This window comes from Artemia sp. Qi Xiang Cuo, chromosome 16 (genome assembly GCF_049724085.1).
Source record: "Artemia sp. Qi Xiang Cuo chromosome 16, ASM4972408v1, whole genome shotgun sequence".
In the NCBI taxonomy this organism is placed as follows: domain Eukaryota; kingdom Metazoa; phylum Arthropoda; class Branchiopoda; order Anostraca; family Artemiidae; genus Artemia; species Artemia sp. Qi Xiang Cuo.
In genome coordinates this window covers 28307074-28329636 of record NC_142809.1, presented here as the reverse complement: position 1 = coordinate 28329636, position 22563 = coordinate 28307074, and the positions used below count along the sequence as shown (strand labels likewise).

The 22563-nt window shown below is 35.5% G+C and overlaps 1 protein-coding gene across 1 annotated transcript in view; it reads left to right on the top strand.

The window, feature by feature from the left end:
- The window catches only part of Tctp (translationally controlled tumor protein), a 56514-nt gene that overhangs the window by 21965 nt on the left and 11986 nt on the right, over positions 1 to 22563 (top strand). The window contains exons 2-3 of the mRNA XM_089102639.1: positions 12114 to 12184; positions 18550 to 18737. Of these exons, the coding sequence (XP_088958765.1) occupies positions 12114 to 12184; positions 18550 to 18737 (259 nt within the window). The remainder of the gene's footprint in view (positions 1 to 12113; positions 12185 to 18549; positions 18738 to 22563) is intronic.

Sequence of the window (22563 nt, the reverse complement as noted above, 5' to 3'; positions counted from 1 at the left end):
TATATATAAAATAGTTTAAAGTAGAGTGTAGCACATTGAGGCCACATTATTAATTATGGTCTTGTCATAGAGCTATGCATTTTAGCTTTTTTACACATTTTTCTAAAATATTGTTGATTTTTGTCTGAAAAAAAAAGTCAATAGATTTAATGTTTGTATTATGGGAAACAAATTAACTCAGTGTTGCCAGGTTGAATTGGGAGAATAATAAGTAAAAATAATTATTTATATTTGACAATGCTGTTTTGTCTGTTAAAATTCAAACATTAATAATTCATAAATTCTCAAAGACAGCTACATCTTCAAAAAAAGCTGCAGTTTCCTGATCTGTTTGCTGATGCAATTTGCTGTATAAGTTCCCATGACACTAAGTTCAACAGTCATATTTCATTTCACTGTCCTTGGTACCAAGGCCATATCCAGGGGAGGGTTAGGGGTGTGTATATGTGTATGTGTACACATATTATATGTGTATGTGTGTGTATATGTGTATGTGTATTTCTTAAAAGATTATTTTATGTACAAACAATTAAGACTTGCATATACAGAAAACAAACATTAAAAAACTATCAAAAATCTGTTTATAATCATTTTTGTTGGCTTTTTACAAATCAGAAAAACTTGCCAGGGGGGGGGGTCTCAGAAATCAAGTTTAAACTATACAGCAGTATGGATCACAGAGTTAGAAACCTCCAATTTTCTGTGTGTGTGTGTGTGTGTGTGTGTGTGTCTGTGTCATGTGTGTGTGACACAGACACACATGACACCCACATGTGTGTATATATATATATATATATATATATATATATATATATATATATATATATATATATATATATATATATATATGTGTGTGTGTGTGTATATGTGTATGTGTGTGTATATGTGTATGTGTGTGTATATGTGTTTGTGTATATGTGTATGTGGTGTGTATGTGTGTGTATATGTGTATGTGTGTGTGTGTATATGTGTATGTGTATATGTGTATGTGAGTGTGTATGTGTATATGAGTATGTGTATATGTTTATGTGTATGTTTGTGTATTTGTGTATGCTTATGTGTATATGTGTATATGTGTATGTGTGTATATGTGTATTTGTGTGTATATGTGTATGTGTGTGTATATGTGTATGTGTGTATATATGTGTATGTGTGTGTATATATATGTGTGTGTGTGTGTGTATGTGTCAGCAGTGTTGATAGCAGAGTGAGAAACCCCTGATTATCTTTTCTCAAAAAGGTTATTTTATGTACAAACCATTAAGACTTGAATATACAGAAAACAAACATTAAAAAACCGATCAAAAATCTCTTTATAATCATTTTTGTTGGCTTTTTACAAATCAGAAAAACTTGCCAGCAGGGGGGGGGGGGTCTCAGAAATCAAAGTTTAAACTATACAGCTGTTGTGACGTTGTTGTGAAGTTGTATTATTATGTTATTTGGGGGTTGTAATCGTCGATGCCTTTATTCTCCCTTTAAAGGGGAGATAAACTCTGGCCCTAAGGTAATTAAACTTTGGTAGCGTGCCTTAGGCTATGACCAAACTAATGAGGCGGACCAACTGGGTATGTTCGAGGGGTTAAAGGTAGATTGTAGAGAGGTTGTCTAAAATACAATACTTTTATTCATTTAACATAAAATAATAATCAGATATATACTTTCTACTGGGACTGGCTGTCCCAAGTAGATCACAAATCTCAGAAACTAAAATAATATATAATAAAATACTTAGACACTTGCAATGATAAGACAAGATTCCAAGGTATTTCTAAAAACAATGGACCAGAGGTCAGTCCGGCATAAAGTTAGTATCAGATCTAAATCTTCCAATAAAACGTATCTTATACATTTTTGTCAACCACACCTTCCTTTAACCAACCCACATAAATGCTGGGAAGTGGTAATTTCTCAATTTCCCATTAAACAGAAACTTGGCGGGATATGTTCCTTATCTTAATAAAAAGTGGTATTTTTAAACTTTGTATTTGCGTCTTAATATATTTTTACTAAATTAATAATTAACTAAATTTAAATTAGAAAGCTTTACCACACAGCAGTATTGATCACAGAGTTAGAAACCTCCAATTTTCTTTCTAAAAAGGTAAATTTGTATTCAAACCATTAAGACTTTTGCATATATAAATGAAATGGGGCATTACTATTTACAAAAATAATTAAAAATTATTTTTATTATTATAAAAGATATTATTATAAAAGACTTGATTTATTGATTTGGAAAAGTTGTGTACACCTCCATCTATTTCATTAATTTGAGCTTCTGAGTTGCATGTAAAACAACCAGATTTATTTTGAAAGATATAAGTAAAATGTTTAAAATGTTTTACCAGTCATACTTACCACTTACCTGGTTAGAGAGCTGTGTTGATAATGATGCAGGTGCAACCAGGGTGAGGCCTTTTCAATGCACTTTGGATTAGCTGAACCATATGATTACCCCAAATGGGGGTAACTCAAATGGGACTGCGTTTGCACAGACTCCTGTTCATGCATCAAAAAGTATTATCCCTTTTTTGTATGACCCTCATTATGCAGTTAAAAGGAAAAGTATACAAATTGATGTTGTTAGGACTATAATGGGACATGTAAAACTGATCATTGGGTCTTTTTGAATTGATTAATTTTTTGATAAAATTACATATTTGAAATATTTTGTTGCAGTGTATTTTGCTTGGGTGATTAAAAATCTAGTTTTATTTCCATATTTGGAGCAAATTTAATAATGTCACAATATAACTTGTTATTATTACCATTCAAAAAATTCTTTTTGTGGTATTATCATTGACAAATGATATTATATTTGGTATTATACTATATTTTGGTGGTTTCTATATTATATTTTGGTGTACTATGCTAATCCTAACCTTTTTGCTGGGTAACTTTTCCACCAATGGGGGTTGGGGGGTTGGGATTACTGGCATGATTCTAAAGCAATCAGAAATTAAAGTGTTCTTCAAATGAAAGTGTGCTAAGAAAAAATTTTCACCCAAGTTAATCCAAAAGAAAATTTCTGGGTGGAATTTTCAGCTAGAATGGAATTGTCCACCTCCAGGGAAATTCTTCCCCTGGAGGTGGGGAGGGGGGGAGTATTTTTATGTGAAAACAACTTTCCATGATGGAATTTTTTCATGGAGGGGGGGGGAGATTTCCTGGTGTTATTTAAAAGCGATCAGAAATAAAATTAAGAAAAAGTTTCTTCAACTGAAAGTATGGAGCAACCTCAAAACTTAAACGACAGAAATTATTACATATATGAAAGAGGTTGCCCCTTCCTCAAGACCTTGCTCTTTATGCTAAATTTTTGACTTTTTGTCCCAATTCCTAAGTGCAACTCCTGAAACACAATGGGAGTTTAATAAGAATAATAAGCTTTTTTTAATTTACAATCACTTGTTATGAAAGAGTGTTGTTGGGTGCAGAGTGGGGAGAGGAGATGGTGACTGAAACCGCCTTGAGGGAACCAGATTTTCCAGCATAATCTGATTAACAATCAAAAATAAAATTTTTTAAAAATAAGTTTTTTCAACTTTAAATACAGAACAACATTGAAAAGACAAAAATTGATCCATATATGAGTGGCGATACACTCTCCTAAATCCCTTGCTCATTAAACTAACGTCTCTATTGCTTTGACAAAGCTTTTTATTCTAATAAATCGGCCCTAATCTTTATTAAATCTTTTAAGAATTGAGAAAGAAGTCAAACTTTAGTGTAAAGAGAGAGGAGTTCAAGAGGGGAAGCCTCCTCATATATTGAAAAATTTTGTTTATTTAATGTTCAAAGTGAAAAATTTGTTCATTTAAAGTCCTTGCTTTTAGTTGAAATTTTTTTTTTCTATTTAATTTCATAAAAGGGTTACTGTATTAAAATGTACAGCACATCATTAACACAGATCTCTGATTAATGGATAATCCTTCTGGGCTTGGTCTGTTTTGGTGGGCATTTTCAGACTGAAAAATCTCTTCCTAGTTAATTTATCTACTATGGGTTGCCTCCCTGTAATATTATAGCCTAATATTTGTAGGCATGGATATATAATGAGTGGGAGGTAATAGGCTCAATACTGTCTGTGCAGGATTTCAACTCTTGTTGATAGAAGAGCATTGCCAAGTGCTGAAAACCATGTTATGACAAAGAATAGGCTCAGGATTGTGCAAAGCCTCCCTTTGTACTGGGGGTTCCAAGGACTTCTTGCTGTCCAGGTCTAACCTGGCTTAAGCACTTCAGTGTAGGCTTGCGAAGATGTATTGGTCCCCATCCTGCATTTATATCCAGGACCATTGCTTTTCCTGAGGCCAAAATAATTTCAATGATTTAAAGAACTTTAAAATTGGAACTTGGGACTGTTTTGATGGTAAACAAAAACTATTGTATTGACATTTTGACTGACAAATGGAGACAATTCAAACTGGACTTATTAGGTGTTTCAGAAAACTCATCCCAGGGGCAGGAAGCATGACATTAGGTGATATGGAATTTGTTTGCTCAGTCAGGAAGGATGGGGTACATAGACAGGGAGTAGGGCTCACAATGAATAAGGAAGATGCTAAGTCTTGTTTAGGCTTGGAAGGTATTAATAATATGAATACTAAGCACTCATTTTAAGACTAAAAAGTTCAGGGTATCAGTTATAGTAGTATATGCCCCTGTAGAGCTGACTGACAGAGATACTAGTGATTCAGATGAATCACTCATCTGAATCATTAGGAGAATGCCCCTGTAGAGCTGACTGACAGAGATACTAGTGATTCAGATGAATCACTCATCCTAATCATTTATTAGGAGACAGTGCTGTTATTGATGTTAAAACTAAAGATCACCATCTGGTAGAGTCTAGGATTAATTTATTGTGAAAATTTTGGAAAGAGTAACTACCTCTTGGGAAGTTATGATGTTAGTATACTCCAGGATGAGAATTTGAGAGAAACATTTCAGGAATACTGAATACTAAACTGGAGAGTTTAAAATTTGACAATGTGGAAGATGGATGGAATTATACTTGGAAAAAAAAATTTGAAGTTGCTGATGGTGTGTTAGGGAAGAAAAATAGGACTGCAGTCTGCAGCTAGGAATATTAGTGAAAGAGCTCTGTTTAATAGTGAGGAGAAGGGGCTTGCACAAGAATTATCCCCAATCATTAATGATTGTGGGGAAGCTTGTTGCCCTCCAATCACTTTTGATTATTAAAAAAAGGCCCTTTCAATTTCCAATCAAATGAGCCTTTTTTTTTTTAAGTTTCTACAACAACAAATGACCATCTCAAGATATCTATCAGATGTATTTTGGGAAAATACAAGGTGTCGGGGGGGGGGGGTATTTGCCCTCCAATCACTTTGAATCTTAAGTACTAGAACTTCTGATTACCCATGCAGTGAGCCCCTCCAAAGTTTATACAACCACCCTTTCTATAAAAACCTTATATGCTCTCAGGGCATAGCTTAAAACCCTTGCCCCAAGGGCAGCAAGAGGGGTTGTCATCCTCAAAGACATAATTTCCAGACCTTTTAACTATGTTGAACAGAATGGCTATCTCAACATTTTGATTGGATGTGTTTGGGGAAATGGTGGGTGTATGAGGGGGGTTAGTTCCCCTCCAATCACTTTTGACTATTGAAAGGGTCACTAGACCCTTCAATTTGTAATTGAATGATCCTTTTTTGAAGTTTCTCCAGCAAAAAATGGCCATCTAAAAATTTCTATAAGTTGCATTTAGGGAAAATATGAGGTGTGTCCACCCAATTGCTCTGAATCTTAAAAAGGGCACTAGAACTTCTGATTACCAAACTAATGAGACCCCTCCAAAGATTATAGAGTCACCTATTCTATATAAATCTTATATGCCCCCAGGGCATAACTTACAACCTTTTGCCCTGAGGGCTGCATGGGGGGGAGGTTGTCATCCTCAAAGACATAATTTCCAAACCTATCAATTATGTTGAACAAAATGTCTATCTCAAATTTTTGATTGGATGTGCTTGGGGAAATGATGGGTATGGGATGGGGATTAGTTGCCCTCTAATCACTTTTGTCTATTAAAAAGGGCACTAGCTCTTTCAATTTCCAATCAAATGAGCTCTTTTCAAAGTTTTTACAACAACAGATGGCCATCTCAAAATTTCCATCAGATGCATTTCAGGAAAATACAAGGTGTGGGATGGGGAAATCCACCCTCCCATCAATCTGAATCTCATAAAGGGCACTAACACTTCTGATTAGCAATCTAATGAGTCCCCTCCAAAATTTATATGATCACCCTTTCAATATAAACCTTATATGCCCCCATGGCATAACTCACAATCCTTGCCTTGAGTGCTGTAGAGAGGTTTTCATCCTCAAAGACATAATTTCTGGACCTTTCAGCTATGTTGAACAACATGGCTATCTTGAAATTTTGATTGAATGTGTTCAGGGAAATGGTGGGCGTGGGAGGTGTGTTTGTTGCCCTCTAATCACTTTCAAATATTAAAAAGGGCACTAGCCCTTTCAATTTCCAATCAAATGAGCCCTTTTTGAAGTTTCTATGACAACTCCTTCAATACAAAGTGCCCTGGTCTAACCCCCCCCCCCCAAAAAAAATACATTGTGCCACTTAGGCAACACTATTGCACTGCCTATGATTTATCCTGCATGTAAATATTGGGCAAATTGTATAATTTCTAGTCCTTGCTGTAGGACTGTGAGGGGCATACCCTCCCCAGAGGCATAGTTATTAGACATTTTACTAGTTTGAACAAAATTGTTATTTTAAAATCTTGATCGTTGTTGAGGAGAGAGGACAAATAAAAATGGCTGGGGGGGGGGGGCTTGTTATCCTCCAATCACTCTTAAACATGCCCTAGAAGTTTCAACTTAATACCCTTAGCTGTTCCTTAGATATTGCTGATATTCCCTTTTGACAACCAGCTAGCACATGGAGTGTTTTGATTGTTTGACATCCCTCTCAATTTTTTGTTTAAGTTTCACCTTAATACCTTCAACCTTTTTTGGAGGCCCAACTCTCCCTAGTAAAAAACTTAAATGTTAACAATGGGTAGCTTGCATAGCTTAAAGTCCTTGCCTTTGGGGTGTTGGGGGTTGTGTTTACACTGAAGGCTTAGTTATTTGACCTTTAAACTATTTTGAGCAAGATATGCACTTAGGGGGGGGCATGGGAGGGGGCTGGTTGCCCTCCAATCAGTTTTGACTCTTAAAAAGGGCACTAGAACTTTGAATTTCCTATTAAATTAGTCCTCTCTGAAGTTCATACAACCACCCCTTCCTTATGAAGTGCCTCTGGGAAAAAAGATTAATTGAAACCTTATGGCCCTTTACTATAGACAACACTAGTGCATTGCCTCTGATTTGAATGTTTTAGCATGTAGTGTAATAGCCCAGTTTGATGCATCTTGAGGCAAAATTACCATGATTGATATGGAGTAGACTGGTCTTGATTATGCTGCATAGCATAAATTAAGGTTATAGGATATGCCAACAGACTTATTCTGGCATGGTGCAACCAATGTTTTGATCTGCAAAATTCATTTCTATTTAGGAACTTCCATGACAAAAGGCATGTAAAGTTTTGCTGAATTTGTTATTACCTTGTATTTCAAATGATTCACCTTCTAATAGATATTTCTATTTCAATATTTATGTCCTTTACAATTTTCTTTTTGCCAAGTCTTATGTAGCAGTTTTCCTAGAAGTTGTTCCTATAAATTTATTTTTGGGTTCTTCGGGCATTGTAATCTGTGTGATTGTCTAAGACAGGCTCAGGAACTGTTCTTAAAAGCGGGAATTGGTATCAATTAATTGGTCAGAGCTCATTACTTCTGATATCAACACGTCATGGTTGAATGTCAAGGAAACTCTCCTGTCAACAGAAAAGAAGCACTCTCATGTTATTTATTAAAGACAACCAAAAACGCTTCCTTTTATCACAAAGGATACAAAGAGGACTATCAATAGGAAGGCCAGAGCTTGAAAAAGGTACAAAAAGAAAAAAACACAGGAAAATTGGCTAAGGTATGTGAATGCTTGGAATCTCTTCTTGGACTCAGTTAGGAAATTGAAGTCTGAATTTGAGGAGAAGCTTGCCACAGATATCAAGGCAAACCCCAAATCCTTCTGGAGGCATGTTTTTGCTAAAAGTCCTAACTGTCACACCATTCCTGACCTCAAACATAGCAGGGTAACGCACTCGTCGCCAATAGATAAAGCTAATTTACTAAATGTCCAGTTTGCCTCCACTTTCACCACCCGGTCTTGTCCAACCATCCCTGCAGCTTTATCACATTCTGCATCTACCCCAATGCCTAGCCTGTTAGTTACTGAAGAAATGGTCTTATCTAGCCTTGATAAACTTGATGTTAACAAGTCCAAAGGACCTGACGGGTTACACCCAAGGCTTCTTCAAGAGTGTAGAAATGTCCTCACTTCTCCTCTGTGCAGACTCTTCCAGCTGTCCCTAAAAAACAGAGAGCTACCTACAGATTGGAAAACGTCATATGTCACGCCAATCCACAAAAAAGGCCCCAAGGATTGTGCTGAAAATTACCGTCCCATCAGCATCACTTCTGTGGTTGTAAAGGTGCTTGAGAGATTTGTAAATAGAGTTCTCATCCAGCACTTTGAAACTAACAACATACTTACTCCTTCTCAACATGGCTTCAGATCTGGTAGATCCATGGACACTAACCTTATACAGACATACGAGTATATAACATCACTGCTGGATTGAGGATTTCCTGTTGATATGGTGCTCCTGGACCTCTCAAAAGCTTTTGACAGGGTATGTCATGAATTCCTGATCGCCAAACTGAAGGCAGCAGCTGTTGATGGTGTTACTGCGCAGTGGATATACAGTTTCCTATCAGAAAGAACAAAAGCCGTCAGGGTCTATGATTCTCAAGGTGTTCCTCATTTATTGTCATCCATAACTGTGTTAAGTGGCGTCCCCCAGGGGACCATCCTTGGACCAAGTCTCTTCAATTTTTATATTAATGATGCTGGCAAAGCTGCTATACCATCTGATCTCCAATCTATACAAACGGACCTTGATATTCTTGGAAGCTGGGCTGATAAATGGCTCCTCTCCTTTAATGCTGAAAAATGTCATGTCATTCATTTTGGCAAACATAATCCACATCAGCAGTACCATCTCCAAGGTAACCCCCTCTCTGTAGTTACTGAAGAAAGAGATCTTGGAGTCATTGTTGATCATCGGCTGAGTTTCAGTACCCATGCAAAATCTTTATCTTCTTCTGCCTTCCAATCCCTTGGACTTATTAAAAGAACTATCTCTAGCCGGCGTCCTAAAGTATTTATGAAGCTCTACAAGGCACTGGTTCGTCCACGCCTTGAGATTGGAAATCCCTGGCGTCCCCCTATTTTAAGAAGGATAGGGAAATACTAGAAAAAGTACAGAGAAGAGCAACTAAGATGGTTGATGGCCTCAAACAAGTGCCATACAAAGAGCGTTTGCGTCATCTGAAGCTCCCTACTCTCAAATACCAGAGGAAGCCAGGCGACATGATTCTAACCCACAAAGTCATTTCAAAAAATACTCTTCCTGGTTTCCTTGCTCCCCCAGAATGCCTTGTGACAAGAAGAAATTCAATGAAAATCTTCAAGGAGCCCTCTTCTATCCGAGAGAGAAGCCATTTCTTCAGCCAATAAATAACCAACTTGTGGAATCAGCTCTCTGAAGATACGGTGTCTGCAGACTCGACAATTGCCTTCAAGCAAAGACTTGATGAAGATTGGCAACAGCAGGAGTTCTTCTACAACTGGGAAGCTGCTGAGTCTACAACCCGAATGTAGCAAGCAAATCACAACAAACAAACAAAAAAACATTAGATGTCATCACAGAGCATTACAAGGATGGAAAATCCTTAAATTTGCTCCAAGCTGTGATTCAAGGTAATTTTAAGGTAAAAGCTTCCAGGGACTTTCAGTTGTTCCTGAAACACCAAAAGTATTTTTATAGCACCACCTCTTGAAGACTTAATAAACTTTCAGATCTCCTGGATAGATTATCTAGATATGCTGTAAACTCAGTATATATGTAAATGCAATATGATCAGTATTTATTTTATTACTGTAGGCATGTTCAATCTCAACAGGCAACAATTTTCTCTAAAAACTTCAGTAATTATAGTAACAATGCTTTGTAGCATAGTTGTGGCCTTTACTTTGCTTATTCCAACCGCCATTGTAAACTATTTAGTCTAATAAGCTTTTTACATTGATCTTCAAGGGTTGCCAACTTCCATAATTCCCATCCAGATTCTTTTAAAATTGATCATATAGAATAATTGTAAAAAACCAAATATGCTAGATTTTCCTCTTTCATCATTACATTTCTTAAATCACACATATGTAGGGGAGCCTTCACAAATGTTTTCCAGGAAATCTTGTACAGTGTTCATTTGTGCATCATATATTTATTCTCTTTGGCACATTTCTAATCCCCCCCCCCCCTGTCTGTGCAAAAAGTCTTGTATGTGTTTGGCTGCAGCCTAAGCCTTCCAAGGTAGAAACACCTTATAACAGATTTTTTAGGAATATATTCATATATTCTTTCTTGATACTCATCTACTAAGCAAATCACAGGGTTTAAAATACATTTAGACCTTATAGAAGGATACCTGAAAGTATAGAAAATAGATTAAGGCAAAAGGCCCCTTTTCATGACCCCTTGCTTGTAATGCCTCTCTAATTTTTAAAATTTCCTTTAGATGGCTCTTAATGGAATACCCATTTTCAGTTCATTGACAGAATCAAATTGGATGATTGGTCCCTTTAAGCAGGCTCCATAGCTTACTAAGAAAATAAATGTCTGCAAAATCAAAAGGTAGTAGGGTTACTGTGCACTTGGGGCAGATAAGAGGAGGGAGGGTGGTTCTTGGACTGGACTTTCTGAACTCTCACAATCTGTACACCTGTTGCATAAATGTCAAAGATATATTACAGGTTGAATCTACTGAATCATTTCCATCCATGGGAGATTGGCTGTGACTGATACAATTGATTTCGAATTTCTAGCTCAAAATTTAGGGATGACAAATTTATGAACTATTCTACAAATTGTTAATTTTTTTTGGAGGGGGGTGCCACACTCCTTCTTGTATTTGAAATTACTCTTAAATCTACTTAGCCAGAAAGGTTCCAACATAGATAAAATTTTGGTTGTATCAATTTGTTATGCCACAATGTCTTAAAAAAAATGTTTCTCTCCAGTTGGCTAAAAACTGACAGGGCATGTTTTTCTGCCAACAAAGAACTTAATTATAACAAAATATTTGGAATGTTGCTGATCCCTGTCATATCTATTATTTTTAAATGTGACCTGACAATTCATTTTGATTTCTGTTTGTTCTAAGCTTGACTTTTATATGACTTTACTTCTGATTATTTTTTATTTTACTTTAAAAAGAATTTGTTTACTGTTTTTTTGAATCACTATCATGGAGGCTAAATCTCTGAATCAATGTTGGCTTGTTATATATTGCTGAACTCAATATCTTAAGAATATTTTGGTTAAGTATATTGTTAGGTTTTAGAATATGTGGGGAAACAGCGCCAACTTAAGCAAATGACTAATTTCTAATGATGTAGTTTATTGGGGAATTGCTTTTGAATGGTGTGAACATTATACCTTGTTAAAACTTGGACTGCCCAGAAATTTTATCTGGTACTATTTTATGATGTTTATTTTTTTGCAAATGGATAAATTATGCAAATGACATATTTTGTTTCAAGGGACTACCAATAAAATTTAGGAGAAAGGTTAGTATATAATAGCATTGTGAATTGAAAACTGAGAGCAGCTGTAATATTTAAGGACTAGCTTAAAGCTAGGAGGTTGGGCTAAAAAAAAATAGCAAATTGTAGATTCAAATAATTATGCATAAGAAAAGAGACACCCAGTGATCTGGTGGATATTGACAACCAAAAAAACAAAGAGAAAGGGGGGAATGATGAATTTGGTTAAAAACCAGTTTTTGTTGGGGATTTGTTTTGATTTTTAATTGTCAAGTTGAAATAACATGATCAGAGTTGTTCAGGAATGATATAATTGTTATCATGGGTGTTTTGTTTTGTTTTTCTAGATGATGAACTTTTCTCAGACACCTATCCCATGAAACTTGTTGATGGTGTAATCTATGAAGTAACAGGAAGGGTAAGTTATCTTTTATTATAAAGAATTTCAAAGCCAAAAAAATACTGAAGAATTTTGAAGCAAAAATGAAACTACTTAAAATGCTACTAGCATGTTTGAATATGAGACGGGTGGAGGGGATTTGGACTGTTTCACCCTATATATATATATATATATATGTATCAATATAATTCTATCCACTCCTCTCTAATCACTGCTTGTTCCATGTAATTTGTCCCTTTTATTGTGTTTTTTGAAGTTGTGAACCTTTCTAGTTGAACAAGTTTCTGAGGATATGCCTAAATGCTAGTACATTGCTCATTAGCTCTCTTTACAATATTCATAAAATTTGAAGATTGATTGTATCCCACATTATTAGTGAGGTTTTTAAGGTTTTTTGCATTGAGGATGTTTCATAACAAAATGTCACAATGGCCCAGGAAGAAATTCATTCCAGGGGACTTGTCTTGGCCCTCAAAGGCCCTGGCAACCCCAGTACAGCTGTCAATGTAAATTTATAAGTTAAAAACCAATTGCTTTAGCATTTTCCAACTTTAACTCTCTAATTTTCATCTCATACTTTGAAAAATTTCATTTGGAGGGAATTTTAGTTTCTAGAACTTTCAAGTGAAGATGCTTTGCATGTGGCAAATTGATCTGAGAAATATGTTTGGAATTTGAATAGAGCTATTCCCACCCCAAAAAAGACTAAAATATTTGGCAGTTGTCAGGAACTCTCATTTCTTCTCTGCCCAGGACAGTTAGATATATTATGTCTGGGCTTTTGCTGCAATTTTCAATCAACTGGATCAATAAAATCTAAATGGGACACCAATTTCTCTGTCAAAGCCTTGTACAAGCAATAATGAAATATGTTTTTGCTTTTGCCCAAAGTTAGGAGAACAGGCACCCCAACTATGGGCCAAGAAACTTTTGTTGATCAATTTGGAGTTTATATATGCATGTTCTTGAGCCAGGGGTTCTAATGCAATAGAAGAGAAATAATATTAGTTCCTCAGAAATTTTATTCTTGTTTGGAGTAATTTCTCTTCATTGAGATTTTGACCTTATTATACATTTTAATTTAATTGTCTCATATTTATTTCCAAATGAATTATGAATTTTTTTTCTTTACAAGTGAATTTTTTGGATGAGTTTTTCAGACTTTCCTTTTTAAGATACGTTTAAAGGTTAAAATAAGCATAAAAGCTACAAAAGCAAAACTAATGAAATTGAAGCACAGATTTTGCTGTGATTTTGTAGGATAGTGATCTGCGGGATGGTTAGTGATATATTGTTTCCTTTATTTGACTTCAATTGTCTGCATTTTTCAGTTTCAATATTGTGGAAACTTTAATAGCAATTTTTATTGTAGTCCTTGCTTTGTTTTCTGCTGTTTGATTTTCATTCTCTGAATGTATCATTGATTTTACATTGTTTTCCTTTGCTTTATTTTTCTATTTTTAAGTGTTTCTGTGGTACGTATTTCATTTGGAATCTACACTTCAACAAAATAGATATTGTATTTAAAACTAAACTAAAACTGCAGAAAAATGTAATAATATTGTCTTATTAAAATAAAATAATAAACTGTAATTGCTTTTGAATAAAAACATCAACACAAATTTGAAATGGGCAACTAAGATAAAAATCAAACTTTTTTTTCTGTTTTGGCAACAACTTAAGCAATTGGTAAATACCAGGACTGAAAATTTCAAAGAATGTTTTTTCAATATGGCCTTAAGGAGTAGCTTAAAGCTATTCTAACTTCACTCCTTGCCTAAGCTGTAGCTTCCTTTGTTTTATGATCAAGAATAATAGTAAATAAATATTATTCCTATGGGAATAATATTTTAATTCCTGCATATTGTTTGATTGCTGTCCTTATTAAAACCAGCTTTGTTTAAGGTTTTTAACATCTCATCGGCATAATTTGTCTTATATTTGATTGTTTGTTTGTTCACCTACTTAATTGAAATAGTCCGTGCATCTAGACCCGTGATTCCTTACATGGGACACAGGCTCTACCAGTGGGCCATGGCAATATTTTGGTGGGTCATGGGCAGAACGTGCATACTTTGGCAAAGCATATTCTAGAGCCTTAATAAAATAAAAAATATACATGTGAATGGTGTCACATTCATATGCTTTGAAAAACAAAAAATATACATGATAGTATTGCAATGACATCATGCATTGTATAAAAGTTGTTGCATGCAGACACAAATTTATCAAAATTAGTATATTATACTATAAAAAAAAAGGTAAAATATGCATAGAGGATGTCCTGAAAAAAGGTACATTTTTTTTTATCGTGATTTAGGCTTCCTTCATGTAAATACATGTAAAATCTTGAACAACAAAATCTAAATGCCATGAGGGGGCATAATTACTTTAATTATTCCTAGGTGGGTCATGACCCAAAATCAGCTGGGAACCACTGATCTAGACCCTAGTACTGATTGAATTTCAAACAGTGTGCAAACAGCATTTGAGCATTCAAGTCAAACCCTTCATTATTGTAGCTATTATTCATGCTCTTCTAGATTTTTGTTGCAGGTATTATACTTTGAAATCATCACAAAGTATTGAAGCTTTGAAATTGAAGTATTGAAACTTTTTTGTTGGTCTCAAGCAGCTTGATGCTGCAATGAACTGTTAGTAGTAATAGTGTTACACTTTGTTTAATTATGATAATTAATTAAAAAAACTTTCCACAAAACAAGTTTTTTAAAGAAAAGTAAAGAACTCCATTAAACAAAAAATGTGAAAAAATCAAATCAAATAATCTACCAAGCATAAAACTACCACAAATCACCATCGATAAATAAATAAAACCCAAAACGAATAAAAATTACAATAAATAACAGAGTCAAACTCAAAACGAGCAGAAATTAACATAAGTTGGGCGTAAAACCCCTATGCCTTCCCAAGGACAGAAGAAAATTTGCACTTTACTGAGAAAATTTGAATTTTTTTACTTTTATAACTTTAATAAATCAAATAATATTAACATTTTGATTACTAAATATCAGTATATGTATATTAAACTGATAATGCACATTCATTTGTATTTTTTCAGTATAGTGCAAATTTTGTTCTGGCCTTGGGAAGGCATAGGGGTTTTGAGCCTCTCAAAGTTTTTAAACATAATGGGCAAATGGGAGGGTGGGCGTGGGAAGGGGATTAGTTGCCCTCCAATCACTTTTGACTATTAGAAAGGGCATTAGCCCTTTCTATTTTCAATCGATTGAGCCTTGTTCGAAGTTCCCACGACCACTCCTTCGATACGAAGTGCCCTGGTCTAAACAACAACAACAAAAGATAATAATACATTATACCCACATTGATATTTATTATAAAAATGTCAAGCCTTCCAATCACTTTCGACTAATAAAAAGGGCATTAGGCCTTTCGATTTCTAATCGAATGAGCCCTTTTTGAAACGACAACGCTTTACATAGACACCTTATATGCCCCAGGGCATAAATTACAACTCTTACCCTAAGGGCTGTTAGGGTGGTTGTCATCCTCTAAGACCTAATTTCCAGAATTTTCAGAACGTTAAACAAAATGGTTATCTCAGAATTTTGATTGGATGTGTTTGGGGAAATGGTGGGCGTGAGAGGGGCGGTTGTCACTCTCCAATTAATTCCAACTATTAAAAAAGGCGCTAGCCCTCTCAATTTCCAATCAAATGAGCCCTTTTGAAGTTTCCACGACAACACTTTCAATAAAAAAAAACCTTATATGCCCCCATGGCATAACTTACAATCCTTGCAGGGCTGGGTGGGGTGTCATTCTCAAAGACCTAATTTCCAGAACTTTCAACTACGTTCAACAAAATGGCTATGTGACCATTTTGATTGGATGTGTTTGGGGGAATGGTGGGCTTGACAGTGGGGTTATTTACCCACCAATCACTTTCAACTATTAAAGAAGGTACTATACCTCGCAATTTCCAATTGATAGAGCCTCTTTTGAAGTCATACGACAACTCTGTCTATAAAAAACCTTATATGCCCCCAGGGCGTAACTTACAACCTTTGCCCTGGGGGTTCTGGGGGGTTTGTCATCCTTAAATACATAATTTCTAGAACTTTCAACTACGTTGAACGAAATGTCTACTTCTAAAAGTTGATTGAATGCTTTTGGGGAAATGGTGAGCTTGAGAAGGGGGTTAATTACTCTCCACTCACCTTCGACTATTAAAACGGGCAATTTCAATTTCCAATCGAATGAGCCCTTTTTGAAATTTCTATAACAACTTTCTGTATAAACCTTATATGCCCCCAGGGCATAACTTACAGCCCTGGCACTGAGGGCTCTGAGGAGGTTATCATCCTAAAAGACCTAATTTCCAGAACTTTCGACTACGTTAAACAAAATGGATATCTCAAAATTTGATTGGATGCGTTTGGGAAAACGATGGGCGTGAGAGGGCGTTACTCGCTCTCCAATCACTTTCAACTATTAAAAAAGGCACTAGCCCTTTCAAACTCCATTTGAATGAGCCCTTTCGAAGTTTCTATGACAACGCTTTCAATACAAACCTTATATGCTCCCAGGGCATAACTTACAACCCTTGCCCTGAGGGCTGTGGTGGGGAGGGGTTGTCGTCCTTAAAGACCTAATTTCCTAAACTTTTTAGCTACGTTGAATAAAATGGCTATCTAAAATTTTTATTGGATGTGTTTGGGGAAAAGATGGGCGTGAGAGGGGGGTTAGTTGCCCTCAAATTACGTTTGACTATTTAAAAGAGCAATAGCCCTTTGGATTTCCAATCGAATGAGCCCTTTTTCAAGTTTCTATGGCACAGATTTCAGTAAAAAAAAACGTATATGCCCCAAGGGCATAACTTATAACCCTTGCCCTGAAGACTGTGGGGGAAGTTTCCTGGTCAAAGGTATAATTTCCTGAACTTTGAACTGTGTGGAACAAAATGGCTATCTCAAAACTTTGATCGGATATGTCTGGAGAAATGGTGGGCGTGGAAGGGGTGTCTGTTGCCTTCCAATCACTTTCGTCTATTAAAAAAGGCACTAGCCTTTTGAATTTCCATTCGAATGGACCTTTTTTGAAGTTTCTATGACAACGCTTTCTATAAAAAACCTTATATGCCCCCATGGCATAACCTATAACCCTTGTTCTGAGGGCTGTGGGGGGGGGGGGGTTGTCATCCTCAAAGACCTAATTTCCAGAACTTAAAACTACGTTGAATAAAATGGCTATCTCAGAATTGTGATTGGATATGTTTGGGGGAAAGGTGCGCGTGAGAGGGAGGTTAGTTGCCCTCCAATCACTTTCGACTATTAAAAAGGGCACTAGCCCTTTGAATTTCCAATCGAATAAGCCTTTTTTGAAGTTTCTACAACAACGCTTTCTATAAAAAAAAACCTTATATGCCCCCAGGGTATAACTTACAACTCTTGCCCTTTGGGCTGTGGGGGAGTATCCTCCTCAAAAATATAATTTCTATCTGGAAATCAGCTACGATGAACAAAATGGTGAGCGTGGAAGGGGTGTTAGTCACCTTCCAATCACTTTCGACTATTAAAAATGGCACAAGCCACTCCAATTTCCAATTGAATGAGCCCTTTTCGAAGTTTCTACGACAACTTCTTCGATACGAAGTGCACTGCTCTAAAAGAAAAAAATAATACATTGTGCCAACATCGTTCTTATATGCCTCCAGGGCATAACTTAAAACCCTTGCCCTGAGGGCTGTGGGGGAGTGTCCTCCCCAAAAACATATTTTCTATCTCGAAATCAACTACGCTGAACAAATTATGGGTGTGGGGGGGGAGCTAGTTGCCCTCTAATCACTTTTGACTAGGAAAAAGGGCACTAGCCACTCCAATTTCCAATCGAATGAGCCCTTTTCGAAGTTTCTACGATAACTCCTTTGATACGAAGTGCCCTGGTCTAAGACCACGAAAAAAAAATAATACATTGTGCCCACATTGTTCTTTACTTTAACAGCGCTGCCTATGCTTGGTTTGGAATTATAATATTGTTCATAAGGAGAACGCAAGCTTTATGTAACATGTGTGATAGGACAAACAATTTACTAATGTTCTAAAATACTTTTAAAAAAATTTCTTGTGATGGTGAACATAGACGATAATTTATTTTATATTCAGACATTTCATTGATTTAGGGGCATTATCTAAAATGCTGGATGCTTTCACAATTGAAAGATATATCAGTAACAGACGTATATATATATATATATATATATATATATATATATATATATATATATATATATATATATATATATATATATATATGTGTGTGTGTGTGTGTGTGTGTGTGTATGTGTGTTTGTTTGTTTGTTTGTTTGTTTGGATTTGCTTGTTTTTTTTTTAACTTTTTTTTCTCAGCTTGTCACTCGTAAAGTTGGAGATGTCCAGTTAATTGGTTCCAACCCTTCTGCTGAAGATGTTGATGAAGGAACTGAAGAAGCGGTTGAATCTGGATGTGATATCGTTCTGAATCATAGGCTACAAGAAAGTTATGCTTTTGGTGATAAAAAGGGATACACCTTGTATTTGAAGGAATATATGAAGAGGTATATTGTTCTGGCCTTTTAGAATCATTGTCGCTGTGTTTATAATATGTATGTAGAGGAATTTCACCCTTTCAGAAAAAGGAAAGAACTAAATTTAGTACTGTTTTTACTGGTGCGCACAGGTCCAACTTCTCTGGGGGAGGACAGTATATTTGGGAGAAGGGTGTTGAAAAGTAGGAACCTGCATTTTTGTCATTATTTTTTATTTTTACTCCGAGGGGTCCTTCAGTGAAATTTCATTGAGGAAATTCTTCCCCTCTGTGTCCAGACACACAGGAGTTTGAAGTGGGATCAGATCCAAACATGCCTAACCTTTTGGCGGGGGGGGGGATGAGATGAGTGGTCGGGACAGGGTCAAATGGCTCAAGCAGAGCAACTTAGGTCCAAGTTTTCTACAAAGTCGGTTCCTTTAGACATACCGTATTATGTTAAGAATTATGACTTTAGCAGCAAAGCCTTCTGGGCGACAGACATTCAACAAAATATAGTATATACTCTTTTGTGAGTATCGAAAAAAAAAATTTTGTCACCTCTCCCCCCCCCCCCAGCACGGATCTGCCGATTCGCCACCTCGCTGGCCCCATCCCTCCTTATATAACTTTCATTTGATCCTTCAGCTGCAAGAAGCAATAGGGTAGACTTAGCAAAATTATAACTTTTGAAAACATTCATTTACGAAGAGAAAAGACCCTCTCCTGGCATTAATTGAATGGCTATTCATATTTACGTGCATTTTATTCTAATCCTGTTTTTGCTCTACGAATTCAAGTTTTACTCAAAAAAGGATTGATTCTTGGTTTTTGTATTTTTATCAATGGATAGACGTTGTGTGTGAGGCCCAAATCCTCAACTCTGTGATTAAGACGTTTGGGTACTTGTATGCTTGACGGAGCTTGTATGGCTTGGTTTGTTAGTTTTTCAATTTTGGTTCAAGTTCAACTTAAATCATTTTATTATTTACATATATATATTTGACATAGGCCCATAGGGAGACAAGCTCGAAAAATTAGGCCTAGGCAAAGATAAAATGACAAATAACACTAAAGTACAAAGATAAACACGACGGCAAAGATAAAATAACACGACAGTAATATAAAATTAGCAGCTAGCCCAGGATCCATGAAAAAAAATTCTATATTATTAAATATAAATTAATACTAGAAGATAACCGAGAGGCCCACATTCACTCAGAGCAACAAACTATGCAAATGACTTGATCTTATTAAATAGACGCTAGATTAAAGATAATCTTGAACTAAATGAAATTTAAGATTCCTTTTTGTTAAATGGATAGAAGAAAATTTATCAATAAGGTCCTAGTGAGAAGGACCTTAGTGAGAAGGACCTAGTGAGAAGCCACCGTTTGTGGCTACTGCCACAAACGGTGCGAATATAGATCTCTCATGTCAACGTAGATACTCTTTTTTGTCAAGTGTTATAATTGCGTAGATCTTGTGATTGGGAGAACAAACTTTGATTGAGGTAATATGGCGGTAATGTCTTAATGTTATAATCGAATTTTAAAAGATTTGCTCCAAAAGTAAATTGTCGAGAAACTGGAAGAAAAACTAGATAAGTCTATAAAGATGATGTAGAAGACTTATTTGGAAGTTCAATAGGTGATGAAATTACAGGTTTCAGGATTCTTAGGACTTCATTTTCTAAAAATCTGTATTGGTTTGATATGGCTTTTAAATGTAGATAAATATACTAGAGAACAATAGTTAATATTAGACTGAATCAGAGCAAAATAAATGCTTCGTAAAGCAGAATAGGGCAAATAATGCTTTAACCTTCGAATTAAACCAACATACCTTGAAATCTTTAAGCATAGATTTTGAATATGAGTATTAAAAGACAAGCTTTCATCAATCCCAAGTCCAAGGTACTTTATCGTTTCAATCCGAGATATTTATAATAGATACTTTGAAGAAGTAAGTCGGGTAGTACGAGGGCAGATATTTGACTTTCTGCCATAAATTATGAAACTAGATTTTGATAAATCCAAAGCAATAAAATTTGATGAACGCCAATCAAGAACATTAGAAAATGCAGCATCCAGTTTGGCCTCCAACGCCTTGTCATTTCTCTCAGAAAGTGAAACTCCGTATCATCAGCAAAATGTGTGTTTAGACACGGGATAAAGCGTGGTAAAGATAATTTCTATAAATTAGAAAAAGCAGAGGACCTAGGACAGAGCCTTGAGGTACCAACCTTCGAAGGCTGAGGAACAGGCAGAGAGGAAATTGCTTCTATCTATTTGTTACTTTCTCTTATCAAGATAAGATTTAACTAGATCCAACGCCGGTCCGCGCACACCACAATTATCCAATTTATAAAAAAATACAATGGGATATTGTATTGTATGCTTTTTTAAAATCTAAATATATTATTGCTGGAATTTCATGTCTAAGCAGTCATGAATATATTGGATGAGAGCAAGGATAGCGTTTTCAGTATTGTGTCCAGACCTAAAACCAAATTGGGAATTTGTGAAGAAATTAGACGATTTAAGAAAATCATAAAACCTTTTATAAATTGCCTTCTCGAATATTTTAGAAAAAGGTGACAAAATAGAAATAGGGCGGTAATTTGATGGATTTTCAGGAGAGTCGCCTTTGTGAAGTGGAATTATCCTCACTTCTTTAAAAGCAGACGGGAAAACTCCAGTTTTAAATGAAAGATTAACTATATGCTGTAATGGTAAAGTCACTGCAGACAATGTTTCTTTAACAATTATAGAACTAGACCCGTCCATTCCTGCTGAATTACCTGGATTTAGATCACACACTAGCCTATTTTTGTTATTTTAGACTGAGAAATAGGCCCAAGAAAAATTGAATTACTTTAAGGAGATGGAAGGTATGAGGAAAAATATTTATTACTGCATGAATCAGAGTGGTTCTTTACTGATGAAACAACTTTCGCTCCTATGCTAGCAAAATAAATGTTCATAATATCAGCCACTTTCTCCGATTCATTACCCTCCGAACTAATAACTTCAGGAAACTTAGAATTTCTTTCTTTTTTTTATAAAAGAATTAATTAAAGACCACCTTTTCTGAACAGAATTTTTAGCTTCTTCAAAAGATTTTATAATACCCATGTTTTCGACAATTGTATCAGTGTGGTTATGAAAATGTAAACATTTTAATATTATAATCAGTTTGATTCTTTAACTGCTTTTTAAACTAGAATCAAGGCACCATTTAAGTTTTCTTAGAAAAGTATCACTTACCATATCTGTATCCTCCATGGGTATAACATCCTGCCAATCCAACAGACCAAGGCTTTCAGTCAGGTGCTTTAATGTTATTTTATTTATTAACCGTACTTGGCGTTCCTTACTAACCTGCGGTATTTTATTAGTAAAAGCCAAATTTGAAATCAGCATAAAATGATCTGATATATCACTCAAAACAACAAAATTTGCTTGAAATGGTAAGGATGTAAAAATATTATCAATGAGAGAAGCGCAACTAGGTGAAATCCTTGTAGGTATCAGGCAAGTAGGAAGCAGAAAAGTAAGAAGACTGTAAATCGACAGAAGAAAGCTTCTAGAAGGTCAGTATTGAAATCTCCCGAAAGGATAACATCTTTATTTTGAAAATGAGATTGATGTAAAAAATCGTGGAGTTTAGAGAGAAAAGACTTGACTGGAGAAGAAGGTGGTTGGTATGCTATCTTTTTCTTTCAAGGCTAATTTCAGTCACAATTACTTCAGAAAGCATTTCCTCATGAGAACCTTCCAGTTTTGCAAGGCGTTGGAAAGAGATCCTTTTACTAATACTGATAAACCACCTTGGCGCTTTGTCAATCGGTTTTT